Source organism: Pezoporus flaviventris, unplaced genomic scaffold, assembly GCF_033815535.1.
Source record: "Pezoporus flaviventris isolate CSIRO_AGI_PZ_B2104156 unplaced genomic scaffold, CSIRO_AGI_Pfla_v1 ptg000003l, whole genome shotgun sequence".
In the NCBI taxonomy this organism is placed as follows: Eukaryota; Metazoa; Chordata; class Aves; order Psittaciformes; family Psittacidae; genus Pezoporus; species Pezoporus flaviventris.
This window is the reverse complement of record NW_026892551.1, coordinates 12,192,486-12,219,310: the sequence shown is the minus strand read 5'-3', so window position 1 is coordinate 12,219,310 and position 26,825 is coordinate 12,192,486. Positions and strand designations below refer to the sequence as shown.

The window sequence follows — 26,825 nt, the reverse complement described above, 5'->3', positions numbered from 1 at the left end:
ACCTGTTTTATAAATTATGTATTTCTTTACGTAACCAACATGACCATTTTGAAGGAGATCCTTCACATTTTTAGGGAAGAGTGTGAACAAGTTTGCATCTTACATATTAATTGAGTAAACATACAATGGTTTCTGGGATATCTGGGGTATAAATACATTGTAACTTGACATTTTTAACTAAATTCAGAAGCACTAATTTACTACTTATTATATCTAATATAAGAACTAGAAAACTACACTTAGCTTGAGTTAAAGTGTACTGTGCTTCTTTCTTTTGGTACTGTCTTATCCTACTTTTTTTGTTGTGTTGCTTCATGTTTCTTTGGTTGGTTGGTGGGTTGTTTTTTTTTCTCCCTTTTTTTTTTGTATAAGCATAAGAAGATATCACTTTCAAGGATCCTGCTTTTGCAAAGCATTAGCTTCAATGATAGGTAAGTATCTAATCCATCCAAATGGTTTGCAGGTCTTACTTATCTTTATTTTTAAACTTCAAGACACCTTAATAAATTTCTTCACAAGGTCTGTATTTGTTTTTTCAATAGAGTGGTATGACATTTTAATGTAAATTCCTCTGGGATACTCAGTGTTTATCAGGGTAAAAGTTAAAAATAAATAAATAAATATGTTAAGAGGCTCAGTATTTACAGTGTCAATTCTTCAGACAGTTTCATATTGACAATTAGAATGTCCAAGCATCTACTTAAAAATGTTGAATAGAATATCCAAGGAGACATTGATACTACTGCTTTTTCAATTCATCTCCCCCTCACATTTTTATGCAATAAGGAACTTACACAAGTATTTCAGTCTGAGCAAAACAAATTAACCAAAGCTTAAAATCTCATTTTTTATTACATTAATTGAGATGAAAAAAAAACAAACAAAAAACCACAACCACAATGAAAAGAACTTTAATGGATTCTAATTATTATTCTAAATTATAGTTCTATTTGTGACAAATTTTATGTGCATTGCTTATGCAGAAACTAAAATGCCTGTCTTTAGGATTACATCCTTATAAAGAATAAATAAATTTTATTACCACATTACAAAATCTGAAACAGATACATTATATAAAAATTCTCTGATATCTTTACTTTTCTAGTAAATATTTTTCCAAGTCAAGGGACAATTTGGGCATTATTTTTATTTATTTATTTTTAAACTTAATTTTATTCTTTCTTATACTCCTTAGGCTACACTGTTACAACTAATTTTGTCTGCAGGGAGTCACTGCATCTCTGGCCACCTTTGCATGACGTTATTAAGATCAGTGTGCATCACAGCAATCAGCCTTCCGCAGCTATTGATCAATAGGTATCATTACAAATATGGTGGGACCACTCACTTGCTCTGTGCATAAGCAACAATTTTTAACGCAGATCCATAAGATATGGTAATATCATTTTACCTTATGTGAACAGTATTTTTTTTCTGTCTTGTAAATACACATTTACTAACTTATAGCAAGATTCTTTAACATTCTTAAGACAGTTGTGAGTAAGGGTGCATCAGTGACATCTTCAGAATTGTCAAGGAATTATAATCAAAAGTCAGAATTCATTTTGATCAGATATTTATGTTTTTAATCTTTCTATTTCATGCGTCTCAATCATGACACATGATCTTGTGTTGCAGTTCTGAAGAGTTTCTGAATGGAGTTATTTCCATAGGGTAACTGGTTGTAAGAACACAGCTTCTCAATTAGTTTTTTTTTTCTTTTTTTTTTTTTTTTTTTTAATAAAAGCAGTAAGTAGTATCAGGATAATATTTATTCAAATTTTGCACAGTGGATTAGTTGCTTGCAATTAAGTTTACAAGAATAAACTGCAACAAATTCCAGTGAAGACTAGAAAAAGCTTATAAAAAAGGTGCTATGCTTCACATTGCTGTAATAGACCTTTTTCACATTGCTTATTAGCATCTTGTCAGGTAGTATCTGCCAGGTAGCCATCTGAGCTAATGATCTGATTTACAGTTAATGGAGAACAATATGAGGCGTTGGAGCAGTTTATATCTGCCTTGTATCTATTTTAGAATGAGATCACTCACTCCCTAAGAGCTATTTCTTGCTTTTAACCATAAACGGAGCACCTTCATTTGACCGACTGAGACACTGTCAATATTTATATTTTTGATAAGAATTCAGTCCATCTGCTCCCAAACACACAGAACTGGAATTATCGGAATCACCAGGTGTCAGGTAATGAAATCACTGGAAAAGCTTCACATCCTTAAAATACTCTTTGGGTCCAATTCTGATGATAATTCTCTCTGATACTGTCAACTCCAGATAATGCCAGGATATTCAAATAAACAAAAAAATACTACCCCTAAAAAGGAGTATTCTCTTACACAAACAGATAATGCAACTTAAATTCAGGGAGAAACTTAAGATCAGCCCATTACCTATTACCAGACTACTCTTACATACTACATTTTACATACTACATCTTACATACTAGCAGCCAAAACCTAAACCAGGTTCTAACCCCAAAACAAACTAACCCCAAAAGTATGTATGACCGAGAGACGCGTTTACTTGAGGGTGTTGATGAATCACTTGATTTTTTGGCAGCCATTTTGGTATCAGCCACCAGAAATAAAAGACAAGTTAAACCGTATGACATAACTAGGAAAGCTTTTTTTCCCAGTGGAATGTTTTTTCCCCAACTTCGATCCCCCTCAACTCTAAACCAAGTCATCTGGTTGGAACAGACTGATTTTCTGTTCATTCAGCATCTTTTTTTTAATCCCTTTTTTAATCAATTAAAAACGGACAACTTATTTTAACTCCTTTTCACACAGGGGACTTAAAATGAACCGTCTCAAGGACAAAGGAGCTCAGCTTTCAGGTCTGAAGAAGAAGTATTTTATTCTCCACATCTGAAGCTAGCTTAGAAGCAGGAATACTCACCTCTGACAGAACAAGCTTCTCAGTTTCCCAGGTAATGATTTGGCAGCTTGTACTAGGGTAGCACTGAGAAGTTCTTGTTCACGCTTAAAGAACAAAAGGTTACAAAGAGATGTTGATCGCTCACGAAAGATTTTTGCTTATGATTCCACCTTACAGCCTAATGAAATCTGCTTTCCTTTGGGCTGGATTGCACTCCTGCTGGAAGTGAATACTACAGTCACATCCTGTTCAGTGGGTACATTTCATTTCAGTCGCCGTGCCATGGTCACAGAACAGAAAGGGAATGAAGGTATATTTTACAATGCAAGAACAAGAGCAGAGCAATGTGTGAAAGGTGAGGACCCCTTTCACAAACTGCCATGGTGATTCTCCTGAATTTTTTGCTTTCTTTTGGTATTGTGGATACACAGCTAATCAGCTGCCTGCTCAGCAGAGTGGATATGGGTACATGTCTCCACTGAAGGAACTCCAGAAAAAAAAGCACATTAAAGAGGGAGATGCTAGCTATGTTCCAATAACAGTCCAGATCATTCTGAATACTCAGAATCTATGGATATCCAGTTCAGACCTCTTTTCCAAGCAATTCCCATATAGTGCACCAAAAGAATGAGAACACAGCTGGATCCTAATACATAATTGCAAATTCTGTCTCTTAATAGAGTATCCTGGGTAGAAGTAGGAGCAGTAACAGTTTGTTTTCTTGCATAACTCCAGAAACAAACAAGGACTCATAATTTCAGTAACAGGAATGGAAAACACCTACTCCAGCTAGACCCAAGCTCCTTGGAGCAGGGACTGCTCAAAAAAAGAGAGACAGACAGTCTTTGCAGTTTGTTAAGCTAAATGAGCCTATAAAGATGTTTCACACAGACCTGAATTACATAAAATCCCATAGCTTGTTGTAGGATCAGAAAGACATTTGGTGTAGGAAGGTATCTGATTCCAAGCAGGCTGATATCCACAGATGGAGGATGACAGTCTAGTCCTACAGTTAAAGTGAGGAAATTTGGAAGATTCTTACATTGTACACATGGACAGTATATCTGATAATTTAATCCAGGAATAATCCTTGGTGTTGCACTAAGGCTTAGCTGGTACATAAATAAAAACTTGATGAGGAATACAATATGAATCTTGTCAATTGCTCCAGCACTAGTAACAAATGTAACCTGTGCGAAGGTACATATGACCTTGGAAGTGTAGTCAATGCAGAACATCTGTGGACAGGTCATGAGATCACTACCACCTTCCCACTTGCTAAACTGGAGCAAACCTGATTAAAAATAAAAGCTCCTCTGGATATCTGCAACTGTATTGACTCCTAAAGGGGAGTTTATGACAAGTATCTGCTTCTGGTTGAGAACTTCACAGAGGATCTTCCATATCTGGAAGTTAAGTTATTCAAAGTCTACATTGATATGGTATGACTTATGACCATTTTTCTGTATTCTCCGTTACACAATGGTTAACAAAGTCTTCCAGGTCAATTAAATTACCTTAATTTGTCCTTTTATCAGTCATCTCAAAGTTCCTGGAACAACTGTTCTCCCATTTGAAGTGAATGGCAGTTCACAAGCACTTATTCTGTGAAATTGCAAAGTCAGCCATCAAGTACATGGGACAGCAGCAGGCAATAGTCTCCTTCAAAAAATGCTAGACAGAGATGTTCATAGGGGTTTCTAACATGATACCACAGAACAAACAACTCCTGAACTTACTCAATTTATCACGAGGTGGAGGAAAAGACCTTCACAATATGCAGAGTATCAGGGCTCACTCCAGTTCTCAATGTGATCAGTATCTCCTAGAGGGGAGGGAGTAGCCTGAAACACTGTAAATTGGCTACAATCACCTAAGAGCCTGGGACTGACTGTTTGAGCTGATGCCTTCAATAATGTGCCTAAAGACTTTTATCTATAAAGTTAAGCTTGCCTGGGACTTCCCTCTAACATGGAGACTAACTGCACTGAAATTTCCTGACAGACACTAAACTCTATCATCCTCCAAACCACAGTAGTCACATTCAAACTGCACACTGAAGAATGATCCTGTGGCTGCGATAACCCCTGGACTGTACGAACGCTATGGATTTCCACAGGCTAAAACTATGCTTAGAATCATTCTCACTGTTTATTCATATAGGCAACCAAGTTTCCACAATGAAAAAAGAAACAAACCAAAAAAAACCCAAAACTTAAAAACAAACCTCCCTGGGATCGTTCATTAATAAAGTTTCTGTTCTGAAGGACCCTAAATGTCCTTGTGCTTAAAGGCATTTCCTTCCTTGCTACATGCCTGCTGTCTGCCCTGTGTGTGGTATCAGGTATAACACTGACAGAGAAGGTACTTGACAGTACTGTAATTAAAGAATCTCCCAAATAAAATCTAATTAAAAGCTATACAGAGGGCTTGAAAATCTTCCATGTATGATCCACATTTTTTTTCCTGTTTTTTATCCCAGATGTGCATAAAGAAATCAAGGACTCTGTTTTCTATTAGCTAACTGACTTTTGCTTTTTCAGTTTCATTAACAGCATGAAAGCACAAGGCTATTCTTCTGATCACTGTTGGGAATGCATACTAATTAGATAGCCTAATGCAGTATGAGAAAAACTATAGTAACTTCACAGCTCTTTTGTAACTTCAAAGGAATGCTCCCAGAGTCACCAATGGCAGGAAAGGCCAGAAACATAATCTCTAGTTCCAGTTCTATCTAAAACATTAAAGCATAATTGAAAATGACGAAAACCCAAGTTTTAGGATCAAGAAAGAAGCATTACCTAAGAAAATTAGGTTATCTTGAACTCTGCAAAGATCAAAGAATAAATATCCATGTATCCCAGGGCACTGGAATCTCAATCCCAGATTTTCTGCTATCACTCATCTTGCTGCTTGAAAAATGAAACATACTTTGTGCATAGCCTTTGTATGTAAGTTTTGGCTTCAGAGTTCCTCAGCTGGTTCACATGAAACATTTAAGAGAAATACAAAAGAGGAAGCTTTGTTTCCTCTTAAGTTATAGTTCAACCAAAGATGAAACATACATTATTTATTTGAATAAACCAATCAAATGAAGCAAAGTGTGAACAGATTAAAGCTGTACCTTGTATTGAAGTGGCACATTTTTTATCAAATATATCCTTCACAAAAACCTTTGGGCTTACCCTGTGAATGTATGCAAAGTATAAAACAGCACATAATTTTGATGTAGCATTTTAGCAATAAACTTACATCACACTTATATATATATAGCTATAATTTGAATTATACAACTTGTAATTACTTTACAGTTTAGCTTATTTAATTAGAAAACTTTAGCTTATTTCAGATAAAACAAGATGCAGCCACTACCTTTTCAATTTTATTTACAAAATTAAGTTCTTCAGTCATAATCCTTACACATATAGTTAAATTTAAAAAAAAAATCCCAAGGCCCATCTAACATAGAGTTTATAGTGCATATTTTAACACATCTCATTTTTTTCAGCTTTAAACAAATTGTGTTTTAAAAGTACATCCATCACATTAACTTTACAATTAGTCACATTGAACCTTCCCAGAAACTTTAACACCTTTTGCTACCTTTAAATCAGTGGGATTTGTCAGTCAAATTTTCTGTCTTCCTGTTACTACTCTTAAATGGACAGCTGCCTTCACTTAGGGGCAGCTCTTACCAAGTCTGCACAGTGCTTGACATTCTGACAGACAAATCATGACCATTCGTATCATTCTATCAAATATTTACTATCATATATTACTGGCAAGTCTCTGAGTGAATGCATTTATGATCTGGTCTGATATAAGAGGCTCACCTACTCACAGTCCCAGAATGTGTTTAGAAAAGGGCAAGAGGAAGAACATTTACTAACGATCTTAAAAAGTAGGCAATGTAATTTTGTTGTTTTGAACAAACCAGACTTATCATATATTTCAGTGATTTAGAGGTAATGGCTCTAAACAGCACCTTCAGAAATTCTGTCCAGAAAAATCATGTCCTTTCAGAAGTGCATGGATGTTTCCAGAAGAAGAAGTAAGGACTATTTTAATTAACAGGAGTTAAAAGAAAAAAATTTAAGATACACAAAGCAGTGTGCAACTAATTACAAAACTTATATTATTCCCTATTTTTGTTCTGATGGATATAGCAGAAGTTAACAACTGTCCTTTCAGATAAAAGATACTTATCTTTCTTCAGGTCTATGTGATATACAAAACATCACCTTTGCTGAACTTTCATTCTGATTATTTTGCAGCAATATTTTATTTTATTGCTGGAACTGAAAGGTCTGGTATTGGTGCAGGATGCTTTCATCTCTAGTAAGACGTTTCATAGATATTTTGCACTTCAACTGCTATTTCATTTTTTTCTATGGCTCATACACATGAAATAATTTCACTAGATTAAATATATATATATATATATAAACCTGACTGAATTACAGTTATTATAATGAGAAAATAGTTCCCTTTTTTATATCACACCTAAGAAGTTTTCCCCAGGGAAAAACTCCTAACAGCAGCAACTATACATGAAATTAACTTACTTTTTTTTATCTCCTTGAGTTAAGAAGGTAGTGACAAAAAAAAAAAAAAATTAAATAGAAGAAGAGTGAATAACTTTCTGTCTGTCAAAATGGTTTGCTATTCCTGGGATAAAAGAACAAAGAGCTAAACTGGTCACACACACGAGTTGCTGAAACCTTTTCACATACTGTGCAGTCAGTAATTGTAAAGCAGCAGCTGAATTCTCCAGATATTCTGTCCAGACTATGTAGGCTCCAGACTACAGATTAAAAGGCTGAATGGGAACTTCTGTTAGCTGCTACACTGCAGGGTATCAGAACAGTGGATATTTCCTTCACTTTTCAGTGTTCCCCTTGCCCACATCAATATATCACAAAGAAGAAAGTGAACTGACTCGAACGAAAAGGGGACATTAACTAGTCTGGTGGTAAATACGGAATCAGAGGGCAAGAAAAGAGATAAGAAATTATGAAGACAGATAAATCATGAGGGGTGGTGGAAAGAGAATGAAAAAAATGCTTCAGGGGATAGGTTTTGATCCAGCAAAGAACATGGGAAAACAATTATTAACTCATGAGCAACAACTTTTAATTTCAATAAACTGAAGAAGTTTGGGACCATGTTCTAGGAATTCCCTTATCACCTGTGAGTTATCACTGAATTGTTTGCAGCACTTCTGAATGCTCTTGCCTTCTGTACAAGGATGGCTACATTCATGATGAGCCCGTGCATCCAGGCTATACCCAAGGTTTGTTAGAGAGATTGTTAGTCAGATTTGGCTAAAACTCCCAGGATTAATACAGATAATTGTGTTCCAATGCCTGCAAATACTCCCTAGCCCTGTTTAATTTACTAGCATAACTGTAGCTAGGAAATTTAGGAGTCTGATAAAAAAATTTGATGCAGAGAAAAGGAATAGAGAAAGAAACAGAGTAACAGAAAAAGAAATAATCTAACATTAATTTCCAAAGATAAGGACACAAGCTGAGAATAAATCAGGATAAATCGGAATAAGTCTGGACAAAGAACCAGATGGAGCAGAATTGCAGGACAGAGTATAAACACCAGTATGACCCATGGCACCCAATACACATTGTCTTTTAGCATGCAAAATGGACTCATGCTTCCTGAATTATCACTCTTCTCTTGTTAGCAAGTATTTGTGAAATTTCAAGTGCAAACTTAAGAAACTTTTTGAATCTTATTTGGTCTCCAAAATGGGTCAGAAATAAAAGGATAACAGTGTATTGACACTCCAAGTGACAGAAATTAGAAGACCTTTGTTAACATTTTAGGTTCTAATTCTTCAGGATGCCATTATGATAGCACATAAATGTGGCCATTTTTAAGGTTTGGACTTTATGTGACAGATTAATTGAAGGAACATGTGCAAATGCACAAGGTAAATTAGAAACACTGGAATTATATGATCTGTGTGGTTTCTTTTACCCCACTCATGAAGGCTGGATCTTATTTAGCTAACACCAAGAAGGAGCCTCCAAGAATTCCTCCTCATATAATAAACAGAGTACATTACAGGATATAGTCAAATATTAAGGAGCATAAAGCACCTGAAAATCTTAATCTTTTGCAGAAAAGGAGGAAGTTTGCTTTTTCTAGATTTTCATTACCTCATCCAGTCTCCAAAGTTCTCAAATAACCAGTAAAATTCTGAGACAGCTTCATTCATTTTGAAAATAGTTAAGTATTTTTTGTTTCCTTCTGTATCTCCTTCATTTCTTAATCTACACTTACATGCTAGCTTTTGTTGTCAATATCAACTGTGCTATGTGTTTGCATGTGATCTTTTAGAGAAAACTGAAGCAAAAGAACCAGACAGTACTTATGTATTTCCACAGTTCTGTCCCAACACTGTCCCTCATCTTCCTCATGCCTTCTCTACCTTTTGCCTTCCTCTTACAGAATGATTTAACGTTAGCAGAAAGGTCTTCTGCTATTCTGTGCCAAGGTATTTGTGATTTCTGCCCCAGTATTCCTGTGCTATTCATTTTATACTCACACCTGGCAAAGATATTGTATCTTTCTCATGCTAGATTAAAAAGAAAATAACATGTTCTTCAAATCATGGATACCTAATCTGAAACCCTCTGGATGATGTATATTCTCAAATAGCAAAACCACAGCTGAAGGGAGTAGACACTACCCTTTGACATGTAGGATACTATATAAATGAAGATGGTCTGACACTTCTGGAAACTGAATTTCTCAGACATGATTCTCAAAATGAGCTTTTTTTAACTTAAACTATGTTTATTTGCAGTTTAAAATGGTAAAGTTATCAATGTCATAAAATAAACAGCACATAGCCCAATTAAATATTTCTAAGCAGACTCAATTTATGATTAAATTAGTTTATGTGTATTTAGAGAGGATTAAAACTTCAGGATATGGGGAAGCAATTTAAAATTGAAGCTGAAATCAAATATTCAAAAAATGTATAATTTTTTGTTAATTTACATAATTTGTGGATGTATTTTAGGAAAAAATAAGAAACAGCATATATTTTATACTTATGTGATTTATAAGCCTAAAAATCTTATCGCTGCTGTATTCTCTTCTTTAATTACTTTATGTTGTAATTTTAATATTCTTTCATTTTAATGCACTTCAGACACATAGTATACAACAGATTGTTTAAGAAGGATAAAAACAAAATCTATTATTCATTAAAATGTAATAACTGTTCAGAAGGAAGTTATGAGTTATTAACTCTGAGTTATGAGTTATTCATAAGTTTATATTACACAACAGAGTATCAGACTGCAACAGGAAATTAAAGTGACAACATCCAACTCATAATAAAACATTTTTAAATGTCTCATTATTTTAAAATATTTATGTAATTATTTAAACTGAAAAAAAGTACTGAAATAGTAATATAGGGATATTCTTCAAAAAATACCACTGTACTCTGTTCTAAATATTTGAAAACAAAGAAAAATAGATCATTCTCTAGACTGTCTTCTTATACTTACCAAACCTGACATATTTAACAGTTTGCAGGTGAAAGATAAAAAATTTAAATTCTACCCTAGAAATGGTGTTCTGATTAATCGAGATTAAAAATAAAAAAATATTTAGAACATAAATATAATTCAGTATATAATTCAAATAAACAACTTTCTCTATAGGAAGTATAATATATGCAGCGCAATACCTGTATATGCAAACTGGACAAGATCCCACAGTGCATTGGGATCTATGCCTTCCATTTTGATCTCTTCTTGCTTGGCTTCACAAACATCACTTGTAAACATGGCAGCAAAGTAGTCAGAGACAGAACTAAGGACAAGTCTGCAAAAATGTTAGAAACCGGTTGTCATTTACATCGACGTGTATTAAAAATCTCATATATTAAAAAAAGCCCTTAACTTCAAAAAAAACCACCATATTTTCATAGTAATTACAAATTTCCAAGAGCAATATATTGTTAATGCATGTAGGCAGCCAAATACAGCATGACATTTAATTCTAATTTGTTTTTGCTTCCTGTGATATGAACCAAGTAGCATATTAGCATATGATTATAAAACAGACACAGAAATTAGAGTTCAGTCTTTCTGATAATTTTCCAATCATGCAAATGTGCCGATTGTTAACAAGATAATCTCTCAGTTACAGAGACCTATTGCTGAAAAACATTTTGTACTCAGCACTGTTCTTAAAGGCTGTTTATAAAAAAAGTTAGCAGTACATGACTTTGCTCAAGTCTTTAGCCTTCAGTAAAACTGTTTCGTAATTTAACGTTACTCATTAAAACATAAAAACAGACAAAATCCTCAGCATTGTGTAATGCAATGTTTTTGTTAAGAAACTTTTCCAAAGAAAAATAATATCACAATACTTAAAAATGTGATGACTCGTTCGAGGATCTGATTTAAATAAATCAAAACCACAGCAAGTACCAAGTAGGATTGTCACTACTGGGACCTTAAGCGAAGAATTCTTCTAAATACCATCTATAGTAATGTTATGGTTTTGTTAGGAGTGAATATTCACAGATGATCTTCAGCTAGATATGTGGTACAAGTTACCACCTATCAGCCAGCGTGGTGATTGTTTTTGCTCTCTTAGCTCGTCCAATAGCAAAGTAAATATGACAGTTAGAATTGGCTGCACAATTTTACAGTGCTTTAAGCTACTATATTTTACCTGCAAGCAGAGCAGCTTGAAAGTGTATGTATGATCTTTACTCTGGCGCAAATGATGGATGATGGCAAATTAGCCATTTCATCAACGGAATATAGCCAAAAAGTTAACTCATTTCAAGTCAAACTTTTCCCTTAGGAAGTGCTTCACAGGCTGAATTGAAGGGAAAGAAACTTGCTAATTACACTTAACTCTGAAAGGTGACACCTTTTGTAAATCTTAATTGTGTTCCAGCGTTAAGATAGGAAGTGAAAAGTGAGAAATCAAAGCAATCATTTAATTTGTAATGATCTTCTTTTTTCGTAGCTAAGAAGGCTCAGAAAAGCTCTAAATCTTGGTTTAAAGGCATGTTGACCTATTCATCAAGAAAGGTCAGGTGTTTCAGGATGTCACCTTTCTTAACTGCTGAGAATACATAATAAACTCTTTCAACCTTGAGAATCATAGCATGTAACTCCTGGCTTAAAATGAGTTTGTGGTCTCAGAAAGATTTTTCTCCAGATTAAGGGACTTCTTAATCTTTAATAAAGCTAAATTCAGCCTGATGCTTTTCTGATTTCTTTTATAATACAGAATGTAAGTGATTCCTGTTGTGACTTTTTTTATCCTATGATACCTTTATGTTTTGTTTTGTTTTGTTACAGTACGTCTCCTTGCATTTTTCACAACTTTTTTCTCTGTCTCTCCCCGCTCCCAGAGGGATGGGGAGGAAGGTGGGGGGGAGTGAGAGAGCAGCTGGGTGGTTCTGGCTTGCCGGCTGGGCTTAAACCACAACATTCTCATGCACCTTTGATACAGAACTCTCTTAACATTGTTGGTGTATTTATTAATTAAAGGAAGCAAACGAAAGAAGCAAATCTTGATCACTTCTTCAAGCAAGCTCTTAACAACATTTTACCACCTAGTAGAATCTCGCAATACTTGGATTGAAAACTCATAGGCATAGCGCAACTTTATTCCAAAGATATTATGCCAGCTCATATAGAAGCTGAACATTCATTATTTTTAAATGCAATTTGTTGTTCTGTAGAGGACACCAGCTGACACTGGGCCACTAATAGTGGTGCTCTACAGATCTTCTCACAGGAGGCAAGCATTTACTGTATATAGAAGTCATGACTTCCTATTAGCAAAACATATACTAAGGTATAGCTATGCATGGACTTGAAAAAAGAAATAAGAAAAAAAGGAAGTAGACACTGGTTGCCACTTCCAGAACAATTTTGGCAGTACAAACAAAACTGGCACCTTTCCTGAGTAAAATACATCAAAGAAGCAAGCTGTAAAACAGAACAACTGTGATTATACCACATAGTGATTACCTTTCCTGATGACTGTGGTACTCATCCCTCACCAGTTTACTCAATGCAGAAAAATCTATAACAGCCTTGCAAAAATATATGGTGAATTTAATCCAGTACATAGACTATTACATGCTCAGTATCAAAGACCCTTAGAAAAAAAATTTTTCTAGACGCCAATAAATTTTTTTGAAACAAACTATTGCCCACAAACTTTAAATTGTCATATCTCCTATCTCAGAATTTTGATCGGTATCTAATTGAGATCACTTATTTTATGATGTCCATAATTTGGAATCAGATGTCTTTTTTTAATTTAATTCAGTCTTTCTTACACACACTATTACAATTAGCTTTAATACACACAAAGTAGAAAATGGTATAATTTTAGCACAAATGACACCACAATGTCATTTGTACTAAACGACAGCACAAACCCAAATCTTCCTGTTCCGTACTTATTAACAGACTGTGTAAAACTAAGTAAAGTGTGTTGCTGTAAAGTTATTGGTACCTTGGGAAATTTTGCTTGTTGAGATCTCCACTCAGTTTTTTATCCATGGCAATGTATTTGTTTTGCAACATTTTTTATTTTATTTTTCATAATCTGTTAATTCTGTTCTTTAGGGTCATTTCAGATTAATTAGGATCGAGCTGAATGTGTAACATCCATTCCCTACTGAAGAATTTGCCACTATAGGTACATTCTACTTCCACCTGTCATCTAGTCAGCATTTCAAATATAGAATTCTTTGCCATCTACCTTTCTTCTTTTGCAGTCACGACACTGAAAAGTTAATTTGGGCTTGTTACTGTTATAACTGCCTTCATCTTCTGAATTTATAAGTATGTAAAGAAAGCCATGAAATATATCATGAATTATTCTTGTCCATTCTTGTCAGTGAGTATATAACAGTTGATGAGAATTGTCTTATACTTTCCATCTGTAACTGTCAATATTGATGGTCTGTCCTGTGTGCATATCTCATCTTGGCTGGAGAAAAACTGAACAGAATTACACAATAAAGTTTTGGGGTTTTTTTCTCTGACCATCTGAGCAGTATTTATAAACTAACCTATTTGTAAAGGAAAGCTGGTTTAGAGCAACCACATAATAACAACAACAACATCAACAATAAAGAATCGCCAAATGAGAAACCAACAACCCTCCCCCCCAAGACCATGGACAAGCAGATGGAATTTTCAAGAGCTGATTAAGCCTGAAACAAGCAAGTTTCCTTAGTGTCTTAACTTAAACATAATTTTCTTCCATTTTAATCTATTATATAATGCATAGCTGAGAGTATGTGATACTATCAATCTTCACTAAGTGATGTTCCCTCTTTGCCCTGAAGACCATGCCTTTTGTGTTTACATTCTCTTCCTCCATTTTTTTTCTTTTTTTTTATTTTCTTTTAATTCTTAAACTGTCTCCAGACATTTAAGAGTAGATAGAGTAAGTGGCTTTTTATCGTTTCAACAGTACAAAATGAAACGCAAACGTACATGTCATTACATTGAGCTATGAGGAGAAATGTCAGAAACACAGGGATTAGATTTGATGAAAGTAGAGATCTGTGAAGTCATTAGAATAAGTGACTGCTTAAGTATGTAGATCTTTTTCATACAAAATGATACAATAAAGCAGAATTCTTAGTTTATCTTCACAACTTACTCCTCCATAGAGCTCAGTTTGGTGAAATCCTTGTGTGTTATCTTTAACCCCTTTTTTTTAATGGCAGCCGAACAGGTCTTCATGATCCAAGTTATTCTTGGATGGCCTCCTTTGTTATTCCGTCATCTACCTGGTTTTGTTTGGTTTATGTTTATATTCTATATCACTTGTCTCTTTCTCCCTTCTTAAAAGAAGAAAAAAAAAATCACCATCTTAGTCACCCTCCTCTGCACACACTCCAATAGTTATATGTCCTCATATTAAGGCACCCAAAACTGCACACAGTACTCAAAGTGAGGTTGCACCAGTGCAGTATAGGGTGGAAAAATCACTTCCCTCGACTGTCTAAGCTATGCTATGACCAGGGGAAGAGTGTGAGGAGGAAGAAGTGGCAGAGACAACATGTGATGAAATTACCATAACCCCTATTCCCCACCCCTCTGCACTGCTAATGAAGAGGAGGTAGACGAGTTGGAACGGAAGATGAGCCTGAGAAGAAGGGAGGGGTGTTTATAATTTCTGACTATCCTACTTTGCTGTTAACTGTCATTACATTAAATTAATTTCCCCCACGTCTGCTCTGCACTTGACAGTAACTGGCAAGCCATCTCCCTGTCCTTATCTCAACCAATGAGCTTTTCCATCTTATTACCATCCCCTTCTGCTGAGGTGGCTGAGTGATGGAGTGGCTTGAAAAACACCTGGCAACTAGCCAAGGTCAACACATCACAGTCAGATGTAGGTGTTCAGGTAACTTAAGCTGTAGATCTCAACTGATTACAATGAGGTCAGACACATGGCCATATCAAAACCAAAACTTACTTGGATAACCAACGTTAAAATCTCAGAAATTATCAAAACTCAAGGCCCATTTCTGCATGAGCAAAATCTTGAACTGGTACATACTGAATGATGTAACTTAAGATCTGTTATGTCTGAAAAAGGTACAAATAAAGCCAGAAGAGTTCCTTGTGGAGATCACAGAAATTCCTCTGAAAATATTAGTGGCATTTTCAGTATCAGGAAATATTCTTTATCAACTACTCTTTCTTCTTAAAAAAAAAAGTAAAAACAGAAGTTATCAATCAAGGTTAATATTAAAAGCTTATCTAAATTGCATCTCTGCTTTCCCTCTGATAGCAGGAATTTCTGTTGTTCTTGCCATTCTGTCCCAACCATATTACTTGAACAATTTTGTTTTAAACTCATGGATGGTAGGTTGTGGTAAACATCACAGTTTAGATGCAATGTTTGAAACGGGAAGTTCCTCAAACCTTAATTACAGATATCTGGGAGTGATACATAGGGGAGCTGTATTGCTTCTATATAGCTTTTCTACATGGAAAGCTATGTGTGCTTTCCATGTGAATCCGTTACTGATTAATGCAAGAAAACAAGCTTAGGACTACACACTGTACATTTTACCTCTTTTACCCACTGCCTTTAAACTGTCTTTCCTTCTCTACCTGGTTCTTAATCCTTTCATCTCTCCTTTCAACTTAACTTCCTACATTCATTTTTTCCACTTTATTAATACTGGGTTTCTTTCTTAAACATCTTCTCTCTATAGTAGCGCTCAAAATACAGTGAAAAAAGATGGCCCTTCCCCCTACAGAACTAAAAAGGAGACCATAAATTAGTTTGTGGAAAGAGTTTTATTAAATTTATCTGAATTATAGTAAATAAAAGTTGTACTATTTTAGAGCTGAGCATCCAAAAAAGGCATCAGCTGAATTTATGATGAAAAATTTAAATTTCATGTTGAAAGACAGTTTTTCACTTTTCATACAAACATTTGTAGAAAGATTAGCCATTCTAACACATTTCTTTGTTATGTATGTAACTGATAATTTTCTTATCAATCTGTGCTACTTTTTCCATCACACTAAGAATCCCCTCTGATCCCTACGTATCAGAAAGAACACAAATGCCTATGTACCTTTGATAGTAAGATAAATCAGAAAATGAAGGAACTCTCATTTCTCATTATAAACTCAACTATACTTGACAATATTGAAACACCAACAACAGTAGGTTTATTGGCTACTTTTCATTCACAATCTTGAGTTCTCACTAAGTGCAATGAAAATCAGAATCACAAGCTGAGGATGCAACTCTTCACTTAATATTTTTTGCATTTTGTGTTTTTATTGAATTTTCTGTTTTATTGAAATTCCATCTCTGTTATATGGGAGTGTTTTGTTTTAATTGAATAGGGATAAGTAAATTCTATGCTTATATTGCTGCTTTTTTTTTTTTTTTTCTCCTACATCACTGAGTTCCTGTATTGATTTATGCACCATTCCTAGTCAAAGACTTACGGCTTAAACCTTAGTCTGAGTTTAGCGTTGCCTATAATATTCACTTCTTGGCTGAAAGTTTTAATGAACTCTCTAGTGTAAATCAAAAAAAGTCTATCACTTGTATTGACTTTGGCTGGTTTTGGCATTTTTGATGTTTATTCAGTAGCTGTAGAATATAGTATTTCAAATGCAGTATTTCAAAAACAATGCAATACAAGCTAGTTTCCTTCAAGCAAAATAATCAAATTATTTGTGGCAAATATGTATTTTTAGTTTCATGTTGACCTATGGATTATTGCTTGATTAAGGTTTGTTTTTTTTTTTACCTTGAAAATAAGTACTGCCCTGATCATGTCACTATAGTTCTGAATAACATTTACTTCCCAGTGGTTTTCTATTTCAGATGACATGTACTAGCTGCAGTCTAGTTAGATTTCTAGGTACAACTGCATTTGGGTGATTGTGTCTTGCATAAAAGAAGGAAGTGTCAATTATAGTGGGTGGGCTCTACTAATTTGCTTGTTTTGTAACAGCAATGCCTGAGTTCCTTCTATTCCAGGTACTTAAAGTTGCAATGTCTGAAAGAGGTTATAGTCTAAATGAGAGGTACAGAAAATGAGAAAAATATATATAGCATGCATCTCAAAAGTGAGTGGAGAAACTACAAATGCCTGTTCATAATATTTTAAAATTAGAGTTATGGCACAGCAGTAACTTCTCCTCTAGAGAATAAGTTATTTAAACAGATCACCAAAGGACATAATCAAGATATGTGATTAGAGAAGAGGGAAATAAAGGAGCTAATGCTACCAGCAATGAAATTTTATATTTTTTTGGTTTTAATTTTTTTAAATTTTTTTAGCATGGTTTGCCTTCAGGTCTTTTAGGTCCCTGTGCCCAGCGGCAGGACCTATGGGGTGTCACTCATAATAGAAGATGTACTTAGGCTGCAGCTAACTGAACTGGACATACACAGGTCCTTGGGACCAGAGAGGATACGTTGAAGGAGCAATGGCTGAGGGAGCTCAGCAATGTTATTGAAAGACCACTCTCTCTTTAACAGATCATGATAATTACAGAAGATTTCTGAAGACTGGAAAGATCAATTTCTGTGTCATTCTCAAGAAGGAATATATGCGTAACTACAGACTGGTTGTATATTATAATTTTTTTACAGAAAGAATGAGAATATTGTTGTTGATTCTTGCCATTTACTTGGCCTATTTTTGCTTCTCACATTTTTCAACACAGTTAAAAAAAGAATAAAATTTCAATGTCTGAATCTACGTTCTTAAACTACATTCAGAAAAAAAATACTTCTTAGATACACAGAAATATTCCACAATTGATATAATTTTCCCTTTTAATGTGAATGATATAAACTGGCAGTAATATACTGGCATGTAAAATTAGACACCAATTACAAAACCTTAGGTTATTATCTCTCCAGTTTTCTTTTTGATGGGAGGCGCTTTAAGGCATATCTTGCAGCTCTGGAACACTGAAAATGCAGATGGACAGAAGGACTGTAGCTTAATATTATTCCCTCTGTACTTGTTACACACATAAAGAAAAGATGTTGGTGATTTAGATAAAAATGGCATCAAACCACAATTATCAGGGGTGCATAAAGTGCCAGATGCATGATACATTTAACAGCAGAAAAAGTCTTGAACACAGGAATTCTGTCAGTTGCCAAGTCAGTGGGAAGAAGCTATAGGGACTTAGCTGGCATATAAGTATAATTATCATCTGAGTATGTGAATGCAAGGAAGAAACAGGAATGGCAGCTCTTAGAAAACAAGGGAATAGAAACAAAGTCTTAAAAATAAAAAATGCTGAAAGAAGAGGACAAGGACTTCTACATTTATTACAGCTATTAATCTGAAACCACGCTGTTTGATGTGTGCTGAAAACTACCTAGATCAATCCATTATTGCTTGTAAAGTGGGATTATTTTATCATTTATTATAATCACTGGGGCAATTTAAATATTTTAATTAAGGTTTCTGTCTGGTTTTACTTTATAGTATTTGAACAACAGCTTTGGATTTGCAGTCTTGCATATTGCATCTTTTTAATTATTATTATGGGAGTTGGAATATAAAATAGTCAATTTTTCTGTAAAACAGAAAAAGAACAGTCACTGCAGGGAAAATGTTTGGCACACTCATGGTAAGTTTGATAGTTGAGGGCTTCTTGAATTTTTGAAATCTGTACAAAAAAAAAGAACCAACTTTAGAGGCCCAACCTTCAAATACTACTTTGTGCAGCCACTTAAAATTGTGGTGTTTAAAGCAAGAAGAAAGCAGGCATAAGAGGCCACAGAAAACACCATTCTAAGACATAAGCAAACCCAAAACATTTACTTTCAGAGGTGCAATATCTTATGCATATGCCCTACCTATGTGCAGGTATTTTGCGATTCCCAGCAATGAGGATAACGTCACAGAGTTGCTGCTGCTTCAGATAGCTCTCCATCTTTCTGAAGGTTTGCTCTGCATGGTGAACAGCTTGGTAGAATTCCTCAGAGCTACATGAATCCATGTCACAATGGGGTGGCAAGGGGTGGCTGGATCCTGACAGTCTGTAAACCACAAGAGAAACTCCACGTTAATAAGACGTGACCAGACTTCATCACAGGCTTCCAGAATCTGATATATGTAAACAATGCATCCTTCCCACTTTTCACCACTAGAAGTACAAAATAGAAAAATCTTACTGCATTAGGAGGGACAACTGAAGTTGTAAGTCTGTTAACAGAAATGTTGGTGCATTTTTAGCATAGACATGGAAGTAATCAATTTATTTATTCTTTGATAAAGTTATTCAAAAAATCAATATGAGCAACCTAATCTAGTGGAAGGTGTCTATGGCTCAGTGGTTGGAACTAGACAGTCTTTAAGGTTGCTTCCAACCTGTGATAAACACATAAATATACTGGCTTTCACGAATCATAGGTGTGGTTATGTGGATATAACTGTATGAATTTACAATAACAGAAACAAAGCTTGTTAAAGACACAAGATTAGACAAGAAGTCAAAAAGGGCCAGAACTCTTGACCAAAATGGAGTCACATAGCAAAAGAATTTGTAAAGGTAAAAGAAGGGGGGGGGGGGGGGGGGCTTGGTATAAGAAAAGCTAGTGCCTGAAAACATGAGTTAAAGTACTTTTTAGCTTAACTAGGTTGTAGAAAGAGAACAATGTTTATGTTGTAAGTCTGTGGAATTTAGTGGCCCCATTAAACACGAGTTAATTGTTTCACACTAGTCTTCTAAAGTATCTTTAGTTTTAAAGAACAATGCTTATGTTGTGTGTGGTGAGGTAACAGGATTTAGTGGCCCCACTAAACATGAAGGAGTTATTTCACGCCATCCTTCTACTTATCAGTTAGTTTAGAGATAGAGCCTCCCAAACATCTGCTAGCTTGGGATACTCCTTGTCTGCCCATCCTGCAATAAATTTTGCAGGAAGATCACACTGTTTTAAATCATTGCTAGTTATCAGAATTACAGATATGGCTGGTTTCAGCTAGTTGTGTGATTACTGGGGTGTCCAACTGTGCCAAAGGTGAAAAGTACACTGTGAAGAAGACTGCTTACTTCATCCTGAAGACCCCTGCCCACAACCACTGGACAGCAGTGAGCAGACACCAAGAGGAGGAGACTTATGAGAATAAGTTCCAGGAGTTAGTTATAATATTCCCCGCCTATATGAGGGAATTATGAATATGTGTGTAACTAATGTAATAGTGAAAGTATATAAACCTGTAACAAATTCTAATCACTCGCGCCTCTGTCTACGGTCATGCGCCCAGCACTGTTGCCTTTGCTTTATTGACTTTGTCCCTCAATAAAACACAGTCATCTCGTTTAGAGGAGTGAGTTCGTATTTCACAAACCTGTTGTGGTTTGTCCAGCCAGCAACCCAGAACCATGCATCCGCTCGCTCCCTCCCTCCTCCCTTCGTCCCCCCGCTCCCAAAGGGATGGGGAGGAGAACTGAAAGAATGTAACTCCCATGGGTTGAGATAAGAAAAGTCCAGTAACTAAGGTGTAACACAAATCACTACTGCTACCACCAATAATAGTGATGATAAGGGATATAACAAGGGAAGAGAACACAACCGCTCACCACCTGCCGACCAATACCCAGAGCGACCCAACCAGTGATCTAGCCCTTCCAGGTAACTGCCCCCAGTTTATATCCTGGGAATGATGTGCTGTGGTATGGAATACCTCTTTGGTTAGTTTGGGTCAGGTGTCCTGTCTCTGCTTCCTCCCGGCTTCCCCTCCTCCCTGGCAGAGAATGAGACTCTGAAACTCCTTGGTCAGAGTAAACATTATTGAGCAACAACTAAAAACATCAGTGTTATCAGCGCTGTTCCCAGGCTGAAAGTCAAAACCACAGCATTGCAGCAGCTACTAAGAGGGAGAAAAATGACTGCTACTGCTGAAACCAGGACACAACCAAAACTATTCCATGATTCCATGGGTTTATGAAATAGAGAAAGCAAGTGTATCTTCCCACTGATTCTAAGAGTGCCTAGTGTAGTTCACTTCTTCAAATTCACATTCATTTTACAACACCCGAGAAAGAAAAATAAAACTCTAACTGACTTAATTTGCAATCAATTGGGAATATATTCTTAATGATAAATTACATACTTTTAACCAAAAGATGCATTAGTACAAAGTGAATTTAGCCTACAAACAGAATATCTTCAATTAAAAAAAAAAAAGGAAAAAATAGAAACACAAGAAAAAAATAATTATTTCCTCATCATATATGTTCTTAGTTAAAATTTACTTAATTCAGTGTTTCAAGTTCAGACTTTTACTGAAAACAAGAAAACGTGTCAGCAAGTACTAGCCCTTGAGGAAACTAATGCTACTATTTCCAAATAATTCACAACACAGATAATAGCCTCTTCTTTACAAATATGTCATGAGATTATTTCAGATGAAAGCCATAAGGTTTTATCTATCTTGTAGTGCTAAAAAATTAAGAATTCTAATGAAATTCAATATGAAACTGATTTTTTTTTAGCTTCAACTAGATATATATGAAACAGCTTACATAATGAAAGAGCAAAGGAGTCCAGCATATGAAACAATATTATCAATTAATTCAAACCAGTGTGATTGTTTTATATATTCTATCAAAATAGAAGGAGCACATAAGGAATGTTCATACTTTATGGCAATAATATAACAGTTTCATTGCATGAGGTTAATTACATTCAGTAGATACTATATTGTAAGAATGATATCAATAGACCTATAGTAAATCCAATCTGCACTCCTGGTGGTAGAAAAATTATAAAGTGCATTAATATAATAAATGATTAAAATCATTAATTAGATAATAATAATTTTGAATATTAGTTATTAAAAATAAAAAATTGCATTGTATTGACTCTTGGTAGATTATAGCACAGTTCAGAAAACTGTATTTCTTTCTGATATATGCTAGGGGTTTACTTTTGAATTAGTTTTTGTCCAAAAAGTATTCCACATGGTCTCCTAAGTCATTGTACAAAGGTCTACAGGTTTAAGAAGGAAAGGCTGGCCCATCTTTCTGTCACAGTAATTACTAGGCTTCACAGAATTCCTTTAAAGTAGCTGTAAGCCTGCATAATGAAATATGGCCTGCAGATAATTTTACAGGGAACAAACAGAGTTACCTTTGTATCTCACCCCATCATCTATTCTGTGCCACATGCTGGCACTAATTATTTAAGAGAATGAGTTACCTATTAAAATTATTACCCACAGTAAATTCACTTGCATAACATTAAATTGGATTCTGAGATATCATCAGCTGGCTTATATTGATCAGTATTGCCATTTGTATGATGGTAATATAATACTGTGAAACTCTCTGTAGGAAATTAAACTGGCAAAACTTTATTAACCATGATTCCTCAACACAAACCGTTATGTATTACTGATTTAGAAAAGGACATTTCTCTAATCCTGTTATGCTCGATCTTGTTACATAATTATGTTATGCGAGGTGTCTCTTGCAAACTTCTCCTAAAGGATAAAACAAACATAATCTGCTTATGTGTTCCTATCCAGTCTGGAGTACAAACCATGTTGATCAGAAATCCAATTTTATTTCCATATCTTTGGATGATCAACAAATGCTTTCACAAAAAAAAAACTGTAATGATGGAGCTAAGCTCATTAGTATGGGTAGTGGATAGATATTTCAGGCTTTTTCTTTTTTTTTCCTCACTTTGATGAAAGCCCTATGCAGACTTTTTTAGTTTTATTGCTGAAGAATTAGAATGGCAAGTAATTTACAAGAAATAAATCAGTGCCTAATAAATGAGGTTTCTAGGGTCAAACAGACTCATTTCTTCCCTTCCTCCAGGGAGTTTAGAAGTGACAATAGCAGCAATTCTGAAAACCAAAAGTAACAGGAATGAGCAGATCTGAATGAATTGTTTGTCAATTCAGAATTTAGGCCTAAGTCAGTTTACATTTGAACAGATAGGGTACTAATCCTGCCTCTTCTTGGCTATTCAAAACATGCTGCCCTTTTCAGGTCAGAAAAAAGAGAAGTACCCTGACTGAATTTCTGTCAGTTCTATTATGTTAGATTGGGTTGCAATGAGCTTAGTCTATTTTGCTCTTGAGTCATTAGGCAGTTGTTTGCCACAAATTTTGCCCTTTTTCCTGTTTGCCATTTATAAACAACACTTTCCACCCTCAAACTCAGCAGTATATCTGTAACTTACCAAGTCATTAAATAACTACTAAAAAGCAAGCCCCAAAGGCCCAGCACATTTAAATTATTACCCTGAAAACTAACAAGCAATAAGCTTAGTAGAAGACAATAAGTTAATCTTTTATTTCTTTTCTAAGAAAGCACAGATAGAAAGCCTGCTACTTATCCTGTTCAGGAGGTACCTTTTTTTCACTATAAATTCTGTCTGCATAATCAATGCTTTAAATTCAGTCAGCAGCACGTTAAAGTAGGAATTAGTTAAAGAGAATCAGCCAGGAAATGCCACTTACTTTCTAACAGTTCATGAAACCCATGTATAGGTACTTATGGCCAATTAGTGATATAAAAATAAACCTTTCTCTTTGCATATATTGTTGATTGTATTCTGCAGGAACTCCAGCACAAATTCACCTGAAGATTCCCTGGTTCTTTCAAAACCCTTTTTAGAACTCGTGTACCTCAAAATACTGTAATCATTGTACAGGACAGATTCAAGATGTTTTTTTTTCCATAATCTTTCTCAGTTGGTATGTGCAAAAAAAATGATTAGTGTGGGAATTTGAAACATTTAGGAGCTGTTCTGAGTAGGCTATTTTTTACCTTTAAATGAATCAATAGTACAGAAATAAGGAAACACAGGATTACAATAATGACATTGAAGGGTGATACTACAAAATAAGAAAACTAGAAGGCTCACAGAAATTATCAGCATTGAAAATAACCAATATTCTCAAGTGTTTCTTTATTAAATGGCAAACCTGGCTGCACAGCGCATTAAAAAAAAAAAAAAAGGTAAAGAGGAAAGAAATTCCCTTCAGCACTATTGTGCAGAGCAACATCATGCAGACCAATTTTCAGTATTAAGAACTCAAAAGAGAAATGTTTTAACAAGAGTCCAAAGGCGTTGATGAGAAAATTCAGACTTTGAGCCTTTATGGATCATAAACCAGTGTAAACAGAAATAAAAGCTTAGCTCTTAGGATCTACAGCATCAGATTCCATGGTGCTTCTCCTTTCCTAGAAAAAGCACCTTGATTTGAACAAGGGTGCTGTTCTCTAATCACCCTTTACTTGCTCCAAACTTCTTTGACAAAAGAAAAGGTAAACCAGCAGTAAAATCCCAGTAAAGTGTTCTGATTCTTCCCATAATTTAACAACCCTTTAAGTACTTATATTAGGTCACTGTAAGTAATGGCAGCTGTATGCAGAAAATTATAAGGAAAAGGCAATTCAACCAATGGTCTCCTAGGGACACCTTAAAGACCTTCAAACTTTTTGTCCAAGATAAGATTTGTTTAGGTATGAATGGGGTTTTTGTGGCAAGACAAACACAGATTAATCCTCAGAATGTATTCTGGACAGACTAGTTAGTGCCCTACAATTATGTAGGTACCTGCTTTGCCATGCCCTGTACCTCATACAGTTGGTCATAAAGACCATACTACTCAGACTTGATTTTTGCTCATTGACTTTACACACTAATAAGCTTTAACATAAAGTGCAAAGAAATGAAATGCCTTAGTTTACAGTAATGCTGTTGGACAGTTAAAGAGAAAATGCCAGGAAAAAAGGGGACCTCGCATACAGGTTTAGCCACCTGTATATCTTTTCTTAGGAAATGGGAAAGTAATTAGTAAAACTGCCATTCTTGAGCTGCAAAGGTTCAAAAACAGCAATAGCAAATAACAGTACATAAAACTATATCTTAAATAAGTTTCAAAAGGAAACAAAACTTACTTTGAAATAGAGTTGAGAGAATGTATATGACTTGAAACTATACTGCATTTCTCTGAGTAAATAGAGGCTTAGATTTAGAAATTCATCCATTCTGGAAAAGGTATTCATAGAGATGCAGAAAATAGCAGAATTGTATCACTGTAGAAAGCAGAGTACTTTATAAACTACTTAAGTATTTTACATACTCAATTGAAATACTTTTCTCCTACATTCCACTGAAGCCCCAGCCCCAAATAAATAACACTTTAATCAGAAAATGTCATATCATGTCACTGTTACTCAACTAGTAAATCCTGTTGTGTTCAACTTTTTTCACTTTTCACTTATCCAAGATTAATTATGCAAAATAATCCAAAACCCATTCAATGTAATTTAGTGCATATTACTGGCTATATATCTACAGCATATAGTCAAGAAACAAAACATGACCACTTTGTCAGTGAAAAAACTAGTGTTTTGCTATTTATAACTCATAAAAGCATATAAAAAATATTCCATATGTAAAAATGGAAAAAGTCTTCACACAATTTCTTACTGAATGCTTAGAAATCAATAACCTGTGAAATTGCACTTACCAAATTAAGATGGACTGGGAAAAGTGATGGCTTTCATTAGCAGCCACATGAAAAAATGCAAGAGAGAGAGTTTTATAAAGACTTTAAATTTTTCTTATAGTGAGAGTAGGCGTGAAGTTCTGTTTGTGATCAAAAGGTGTGCTTTTCGCTCTGCTACCAGCAATTATATCTGCAACTAAAGGCTCTGCCCAAAGTTTCAGCAGGTTTTCATAAATTTCTTTTTATGTAGAAGTGCCAGATAAAAAAATAATCACAGTATTAAACAATATTTTTAGTGACACCAGTTCATCTCAGAGACGCATTATTTCTGTCACAGAGATTCCTCTTCTACGTACAAGAAAAAAATAAAAAACAAAAAATTACACTGAGTCAAGTGCACATTATAAACCCATTGTTCTTGTTCTATAGATAAATTTGCATAATGTATAATTTACAATGGTGTTCCATCTTAAATATGATTTGTTTATCAAACTATTTGTAACATAAGTCATTCTTTGGACACCATAAGGCAAAACTCAGTCACTAGAACACCTGTGTGCCTAGCAAAAATAGGCATTATTCCTCTGCTGTTCCATGTATCTGTGCATATTAGGAGTATTAGCAGCCTCAAGAAACAAAATATTAGCTACTAGTTTATCGCATGATCTCAGGCATATTGTTTGATCAAGCCTTCAGAAAAATACAAAGGACAGTAAGAAGTACTTCTGTAGACAAGAAATATTTTTTCTTGTTCAGTAGATGGCAGAAAAAAAAAGAGACAGTTTGTTCAAATTATGTTTTTTGTCAATTACCAATAAAATATACAAAGTAAGGCTTTCGTTTGGCTCAGTTCAAAATACTCTCAGTTGGAATTTTTATCTTGAACCCTTCATCTGATAATTATCT

At 34.9% G+C, this 26,825-nt stretch overlaps 1 protein-coding gene across 1 annotated transcript in view; it reads right to left on the bottom strand.

Moving 5' to 3' along the window:
• KLHL1 (kelch like family member 1) overlaps window positions 1–26,825 on the bottom strand; it is a 213,955-nt gene that overhangs the window by 120,709 nt on the left and 66,421 nt on the right. Inside the window, exons 2-3 of the mRNA XM_061445293.1 lie at window positions 19,295–19,477; window positions 10,620–10,756 (exon numbers count right to left, since the gene is read on the bottom strand). Of these exons, the coding sequence (XP_061301277.1) occupies window positions 10,620–10,756; window positions 19,295–19,477 (320 nt within the window). The remainder of the gene's footprint in view (window positions 1–10,619; window positions 10,757–19,294; window positions 19,478–26,825) is intronic.